The sequence below is a fragment of the Sardina pilchardus genome, chromosome 14, assembly GCF_963854185.1.
Source record: "Sardina pilchardus chromosome 14, fSarPil1.1, whole genome shotgun sequence".
In the NCBI taxonomy this organism is placed as follows: Eukaryota; Metazoa; Chordata; class Actinopteri; order Clupeiformes; family Clupeidae; genus Sardina; species Sardina pilchardus.
The window spans coordinates 11,455,282-11,463,203 of record NC_085007.1 but is presented as its reverse complement, the minus strand read 5'-3'; the positions used below and the strand labels follow the sequence as shown (position 1 = coordinate 11,463,203).

At 40.8% G+C, this 7,922-nt stretch overlaps 2 protein-coding genes across 4 annotated transcripts in view; one reads left to right on the top strand and one right to left on the bottom strand.

The window, feature by feature from the left end:
• ptpn11a (protein tyrosine phosphatase non-receptor type 11a) overlaps positions 1–2,878 on the bottom strand; it is a 16,220-nt gene extending 13,342 nt beyond the window's left edge. For all 3 annotated transcript variants that reach the window (XM_062553527.1, XM_062553524.1, XM_062553525.1), the window contains exons 1-4: positions 2,653–2,878; positions 1,469–1,591; positions 260–454; positions 1–12 (exon numbers count right to left, since the gene is read on the bottom strand). The exon at positions 1–12 is cut by the window's left edge and continues 181 nt beyond it. In XM_062553527.1, coding sequence (XP_062409511.1) covers positions 1–12; positions 260–454; positions 1,469–1,591; positions 2,653–2,666 — 344 coding nt within the window. In that variant the 5' untranslated portion in view covers positions 2,667–2,878. The remainder of the gene's footprint in view (positions 13–259; positions 455–1,468; positions 1,592–2,652) is intronic.
• A 632-nt stretch (positions 2,879–3,510) lies between these two features.
• On the top strand, positions 3,511–7,802 carry LOC134101357 (transmembrane emp24 domain-containing protein 2-like). Its single transcript, XM_062554979.1, has 4 exons — positions 3,511–3,836; positions 4,524–4,716; positions 6,415–6,522; positions 6,795–7,802. Exons 1-4 carry the CDS (start codon positions 3,657–3,659, stop codon positions 6,917–6,919), a joined length of 606 nt encoding a protein of 201 aa, XP_062410963.1. The 5' UTR covers positions 3,511–3,656; the 3' UTR covers positions 6,920–7,802.
• The last annotated feature ends 120 nt before the right edge of the window (positions 7,803–7,922 follow it).

Sequence of the window (7,922 nt, the reverse complement as noted above, 5' to 3'; positions counted from 1 at the left end):
CCATGAAACCATCTGCAGTGGGTATGGAGAAAGATAAGAGAGATCTCTTACAAATAGTAAATCCAGAATGACACAAACACAAAAGTTACTTGCACACAAAGTCGTAAAAAAATATATATATATAGAAATAACGTTGTCGTTCAGCAGCATGTTGGAGGACTATCATGCAAGCCTGCATAGCCTTCATGAGTGGATATGAATGCTTCCCGGGGCTGTGGTGGGTTAAATCTGATATTTACTGCTTTAATAAGAGACTGACCGTTCAGATGTGGGGTCTGCGCAGTTGAGGGGATACTTGAGCTCGATGACATCCCCGTTCTTTTCTTTCAGCTGCCCATGATGCTCCATGTAATACTGCACCAGCTCAGCCAACGTGGCAAATTTCTCCCCTCCGTACAGGTCATAGTAGTCGCCTGTGTTCTGGATCTTGATGTGAGTGACTGCCCCATTTCGCCTTCAAAACACAGGGGGTTTAACAAAACAACCAAATCTCATTAAAACAAAATCTATTGACTGTTTAACGCAGTAATGTCAGGCTAAGTTCTTGGCCAACTTTAGAAAGTTGGGGTTAGGTGGGCATGGTCAGGGCAGTGTCCAACTTCCTTAAGCTCGGGAGGGTCAAATACATATTAGGCAGTGGGCAGGGATTTGTTGGAATGAGACCTTCTGAGGGCTGTCATCGTCATGGCCATTTCAGCACGGGTATTAGATTGTTGTTTGATGGTGAACTCCTTTGCTACATCCACTGAACAAATTAAGCAATAAGCCCAAAGAGGCTGTATGTTATGCTGATTTTAGAACAGCTTGTTAGGGACAATGAGCTAGTGATTACTACATACATCTGGCAAGATTTCATAAAATAAAAACACAGCATGGAAAAATATAATGATTTACTCATAAATAATCATTCTTCTGCCAAGAAATATATTTCCTCTATCTGAATGTTACCAAGCAACGCCGAAACACAGCTACTTTAACTTTTGTATCAAGTTATGGTAACGCAGCAATATGAAACGAAATGTGGTTAAGATGTGTGTTTGTGCTGGATTCTACAACAGCATTGAATGCAGGCAATCATAATCAAAGACCAAGTATTAGAAGAAGCCATATAGGTTTAGTATGTACTGCTGTTATATATGCCATTTCTTTTACGAGATACCCTACCTTCCATGTCAGCATGACAACATAGTCTAACTGTCAGTGCAGCAAACCACATTTTTCCTTTCCTCTGCGTATTCCTTCTTGAGGATGGTTTGATTAATTTTAACGTATCATAACATATAAATATTGCGTATTACACATACTCGATGTCAAATGGAGCCAAAACATCTGGAGAACCTACTGGCAGGCCGGTTCTGGCCAGTGGCTGTATCTTTCACACCCCTGCTTTAGCTGGAGAAGACCCAACTGATAGATTGTTGTGGTGCTTGAATGAGCTTACCAGGGGGACAGGTACGGGGATGCTCACCTGACAGACAGCGTGAAGTCACCAGGATTACTCTTGCTTGGCCTTGCCAGAAAGCTGCCATCCACCCCCCGCGTCAGCAGTAGGTTTTCGGCCTCCACTCCAGTGATGTTTGGGTGGAACCACCTGATGAAGCATCACACGCTGAATCACATCACCACTTCAGTTTGCACAGTAATCCGCCCCGCGGGAGGGGCGGCACCCTCTTAACATTCACAGAGGTCTTGCATCCAGACGTGCACACACTTACACACCAAACTTAGCAACAGAGCTCTTACGGTACTTGTCCTGTGTGTTTATACCACATGAAACGTACAGTACGTCCAGAACCAAATACTGTGTTACGCCTGACATCTACTAGTGCGAGGCATTACTTTCATTATTCCATTGATGTGACCACAGTACAGCCATCCGAAATAAATGCAGCAAAATGAGCGGCTTGCTCAAATTCCCCCCAAAACCCCCACACATCTAGCAAGCTGGCAAGACTGTAGCATACTGTTACCGTTAAGTGCCTAGTTTGTACATTAGCAATCACACAATCGGTCAGCATTTTCCCTTAAGGCCGCAGCCACTAACATCAACTATCCATTGATGTTAGTGCCTCTATTTTAACGCACTGTTGGTCAGAGAGTAGTGGGATACCATGGGTAGCGTCCTGGCAATACATAAGTTAGCTTGACCACAACAAAACAGCTAGCTAAGTTGCAACTTTTTAATAGCTGTAAGGCACTAACTACCAAGGTAGATAAACTGTTAACTCGTTTACTGACTGGGCGTAGGCAATCTGTTACCTTAATAGCAGTTAATTAGACCAAGTTTTTGCCTTCGCCAGAGCTGACAAACATGAACAGCACTGGAACTACTGAGCTAGCTAGTTAGCTAAATTCTGTACGTGATGCCTTCCCTATATTGGCTGACTTCCCTATGTTGGCTAGCTAACAAGCTATAATGGCTAACTAACATTAGCTGATTCCGCTAGCAGCTAACATGTTCGCTACCCAGATATTTTTATGAAAAACACAAACGAGAGGGACAGCGGGCCTGAAGAGAAACCACTCTTGCCAAGATAACCTACGCGACCAACAATAACCACCAACATTAAACAAATTTATGGCAAAGCCAAAAGGACAAAGGGTACCAATACTGCACCATTTATGAGTCTTTTTCGTTTTCTAAAATCTTACCTACGAGATGTCATATTTTTCTCGCCTCGTATTCGACTTGGAGAGTTGCTTCAACTTCGCTAACTGTTGACAACTTTGTTTTTGTAGCGCCGTTTATGTCCAGAGAAATTGCCACATAAGGCCAAATGCCCGCTCAGAACGGGTTGTGGTAGAGTGACATTTGTTGAAATTATAAAGAAACAAAAACGCTTAGGCCTCGGTCTCATAGACCACAGCAAGTCGATTTTAAAACGTCACCAAATATGCGACAATTTCGAAGTTTGACCTGCGCAGTAGAATCTCAAGAGCAGCCGAGCTTTTAGGTCTATGCGAGCAGCCCCACATCACAGTGGCACTGGGCACAGAAAAAAAAAGTCAAATTGGGATCGCATATTATTCAAGTAAAATGTGAGAGTAGCACACCCTTTATATCAACACACCACAATAAGAAGACATGTTCGTCTGTGTGTGTGCAACAGACATAGTGTGTGTATTAAGTAGAATATTTAGCCTGCTAATATTTCAAATGTAGACTTCAAATAATTAAGGGAGGTAGGCAGATATGATTCAATCCATTTGCCCTTAGCTTGTGTTTGCACAACACTAAGTCATATTAATCAACGTCATATTATGCGCATGTAAAGGACAGTTTTTCCGCCTAAACAATTTATCTGTCTACACTCATTAGACTGTTCATAATAACAGCTGTATTATAAAAAAAAACATATATATGTACTGTGCACAATGTGAAAGGGTGTAAAACTATTTTTGACTGTCTGTGGTGTAAAAAAAGACTTGCCACTATTTTTACATTCGAGAATCGTTGACGTATTGTTTGTGCCTTCTCACGACCCGTCTAAAGATTTACGTGGCAAAAGGACCAAAGCAGCTGAGCCGAGATCCGTCCCAACTCTCCGCCTTTAGCGTATGCTGCCAACAACCACCTTACAATAATTTAACGTGTCGAATGGGCTGAACTGAAGCCTTGATGTGGAAGTTCACATTACTTTGACATAGAAAAAAATATGATGAGGGCATTTGAACCTTTCATTCTCTTGGCGTTCTGCTGTGTCACAGCATCGGGCTACTTTGTTAGCATAGACGCTCATGCCGATGAGTGTTTCTATGAACGAGTAAACTCAGGGACCAAGATGAGCCTCATGTTTGAAGTTGCGGAGGGAGGTTTTCTTGACGTTGATGTGGAGGTGAGATGTCACTATCTAGCCGTTTTCTCTGCATTGTATATCTGTCATTCACATGATCGTCTGAAAGAGTACAGTTGGTTTCAGCCTGAACAGCTGGTAACGTTAGCTTTCATTCATTTCACTAGGCTAATGTCAAACTAGCTATCACTCACCATATAGGCTGGAAAATGATTTTTATGTTTTTATGTCTGTCCGTGTCTGTCAAGATGTTGCTTTGATGGTTTGCCTTAGGCATGGTTAGCTAGTACGAGATGCCGGTGTATGTACTTCAGAGTGAAGAAAACGTTCACACTCTTAATAATAATAATAAGATGAGCAATAGCAAGATAACAAGTTTTCCCAATTGTGACCAATTCTGTAGGCTACAGCTTATTGTTTTCATCAGGTGCTTGGTTTGGCATTGATGACATAATTCGAATCCAGAAATTGTGACCATATCCAATGAAATGTCTAGTCTTCAGATTTGCATAGGATAGGATAGACGCTCTTTGTTTACAGCAAAAAAACTGGACATGACAACTAATCATAGTTTACAAGTGAGGGAAATTGGAAGATACTGTTACTCTGTGTCAGTGTCAGCATAGCTCACCATCTGTGCATTGGATATTTTTCTTACTGGTTGGAACTGATGAAAGAATTTCTAACAGAGGACATTGCTTACACAAAACATACCTATCTTTTCCGCAGATTACTGGACCTGATGGGAAGCAGATTTATAAAGGCGATCGAGAGTCTAGTGGGAAGTACTCTGTGGCGGCGCACATGGACGGCACATACAAATTCTGCTTCAGTAACAAAATGTCCACCATGACTCCTAAGATTGTAATGTTCACTATTGACATTGGCGAGGCTCCAAAAGGCCAAGACATGGAGACAGAAGGTACTGACTAGAGCTCTCTGATGGTTTCTCTGAGTTAACTTGGGCAAGTGTCAAACACTTGCCCAAAGCTGTTTCCAGAAACAGCTTTGTTCAATTTAGAGATGTGTATGAAAGATTACTTCTCATTGTGGTTATGATTGTTAACTTAACACCCTTTCTCTCAGGTGCTGGGGATAACTGGGATGGTAGGGCTAATGCATTATGGCTGACACTGATCTAACATGCATATAACGTGTATTTAGGTCATGCTATCAAAGTTGTTCTGCTGTGTCAGATGTTATAGTAACACTCAAACACTTGAAGGTTTTCTGGTAAAATTGAACATATTCAGCTTGAACTAGTGACCTCTTAAAGGGATATTCCGCCATTTGTGGAAATACGCTCATTTTCCACCTTCCCTCGAGCAAAACAATCGATATTTACCTTGTTCCCGTTCATCCAGCCATTCTGTGAGTCTGGCGATACAACTTTTAGCTTCAGCCTAGCATAGATCATTGAATCGGATTAGACCATTAGCTTCTCGCCTGCTAGCTTCATGTTTAAAAGTGACTAATATTTCTGGTAATTTTCCCATTTAAAACGTGTGTCCTCTCAAGTTAGACAGTGCAATAAGACCAACTGAAAATGAACCCTGCCGTTTTTCTAGGCTGATTTGACATGGAACTACATTCTCATCTGGCGTAATAATCAAGGCAACTTGCAGCTACTGGCACTACTACTGCTTGATGTCTATGGGGACTATTTTCAGATGCTGCGTACGATATCACTGCGCCTATGGTACGTTTGCAAGTTGCCTTGATTATTACGCCAGATGAGAGTGTAGTTCCATGTCAAATCAGCCTAGAAAAATGCAGGTTTCATTTTCAGTTGGTCTTATTGCACTTTCTAAGTTGAGAGGAGACACGTTTTAAATGGGAAAATTATCAGAAATCTTAGTCACTTTTAAACATGAAGCTAGCAGGCGAAAAGCTAATGGTCTAATCCGATTCAGTGATCTATGCTAGGCTGAAGCTAAAAGTTGTATCGCCAGACTCACAGAATGGCTGGATGAACGGGAACAAGGTAAATATCGATTGTTTTGCTCGAGGGGAGGTGGAAAATGAGCGTATTTCCAAAAATGGCGGAATATCCCTTTAACAAGAGCTTGGATGGGGAGGAATGCCTCTGTGTGAAATCGGAACTAATTGAGTAAAAACAGACCATTGTTTTTATTAGTAAGCTCTGCAAACAGAAACATCCTTGAGTCACATTTCTGCATGATTTCAGTAGATAAGTTACATTCTTTAACAATGAGGTGTCCAGACAATACACTCCTTAATTATGCTTTGTATTGAAAGAATCACCTTCATAATGAAGATATTCGAGCCTAAAATGGAATTAAGTCTAGTGATGTGTTAATTTGCAAAATTTTTTGTTTGACAGCATGTGTAATACATTAGCATGTGTGGTTTGTGTGTGATTGTTGGTACTGTTTGTTCTTGAGGCACAGCTGTTAAGTTGCTGTGTGTTGTCTATTTCAATGGCATGTCTATGTGTGTGTGCTCGTAATACCGCACCATGTGTAGCCTATCTCCATTGGCATGTTGTGCTAATGGACTGCATATTGTGTGTGTGTGTGTGTGTGTGTGTGTGTGTGTGTGTGTGTGTGTGTGTGTGTGTGTGTGTGTGTGTGTGTGTGTGTGTGCGTGCGTTTTCCAGCCCATCAGAACAAGCTAGAGGAGATGATTAATGAGATGGCCGTTGCGATGACATTAGTGAAGCACGAACAGGAGTACATGGAGGTCCGTGAAAGGATCCACAGAGCGAGTAGGAACATTTCTCTTCTATTGTCTATCCTTCTCCCAGCTACACAAACATTTACAACATAAATGTTATCACTGTTCCATGCGGTCACATATTGCCCTCAAGCAATGAAGAAGGCAACAGCTCCCCACTGAATTCAATATATATTCTGAGTTTGTGTTTAAGATCATATAGTATAATGTTTTATGATCATTGGTCATTTCTGATCAGTCATAATATTTGTGCAATTGTTTTTATATATATTGATTTGTGCTCTTGTCTGTGTTCTTTTCTAGTTAATGATAACACAAACAGCCGAGTGGTGCTCTGGTCTTTCTTTGAGGCTCTAGTGTTAGTCGCCATGACACTGGGCCAGATTTACTATCTGAAGAGGTTCTTCGAAGTGCGACGAGTCGTATAAAACTCCAAACCTCTGAACTCAACTGGTCAAGACCTCAGCTTCAGGATTCAAGTCGGTCTTGTGGATACTCCCAAGTGTCAGAGGGTGTATTTCAAACCACCACAATCATCTTTCTCGCCACACAATCCATCTAGCTGATGTCATTATGTTCTGTTGTCTGCCTTAAAGTCAGCACAGTCCCTGTTTATCTCCATTGTAAGAGGGTGCTTATAATTTATTATTTCTGTAAATGTGTGATAACCATAAGTCACAGGCAGAGGGTGCTGTGCAAGATTTGAGGTGTGGTGACTGCTACTGGTGATAAATAACCGTCAGAACTAGGTTATTGTGTAATGTACTTGCCTGTATAGCTCAGAAAATGAGTATTATTTAGGCTGAATAAGTGCTCAGTGATGAAGGAAATATTCAGAATGTATTTGTAAGTGAATGAACTATCTGTTTAGTAGTGGATCTTATGTTCCACGGATTATGCCATGCTGTTACATCTTTCTTGCTTTGGGCTTCTACGGTGTAGATTTTTAATCCTGTCATACATTCAAGGCACATAGAAGGTAAAATATTTATGTACATGAGTTTGGGAACTTTTTCTGTTCCCTGTTTATTACTGGTTGCTTGCGGTCACTAAAATGTTTGAATGAGAGAGGTGATGTATAATTTTGCGTTAAACTGTTCCTTTTGCCAGAATCAAGTGGGAATGTTAATTTAAGTATTTTTGTAATTAGAATTTTCTGTCAGTTCAGATTCTCAACTAAGGCCACTGCTTACTCTAATCAGTGATGACTGAAATGTCATGCAGGCGAATGAATGGCTTGAACTGTACAAATGTAAAGTAAAATGCTTATGTTTGTGAAACTTGATTTAATAAAAGAAGAATGAGACCTTCTCAGAATCTTTAGTTACTGATTCTTGTAGTGTTCAGTTTAGTTCATATGTGTTTTCAGATATGGCTTTGATATCTGTCTGTGTACAAATGGTCCAAGTCATATTGTTTGTAGTATACAGT

Coding starts and splice junctions, on each gene's coding strand:
- LOC134101357 (XM_062554979.1), top strand. CDS start 3,657: ATGATGAGGGCATTTGAACCTTTCATTCTCTTGGCGTTCTGCTGTGTC. Junction 4,717..6,414: donor CCAAGACATGGAGACAGAAG/GTACTGACTAGA, acceptor TGCGTTTTCCAG/CCCATCAGAACAAGCTAGAG. Junction 6,523..6,794: donor TGAAAGGATCCACAGAGCGA/GTAGGAACATTT, acceptor GTTCTTTTCTAG/TTAATGATAACACAAACAGC.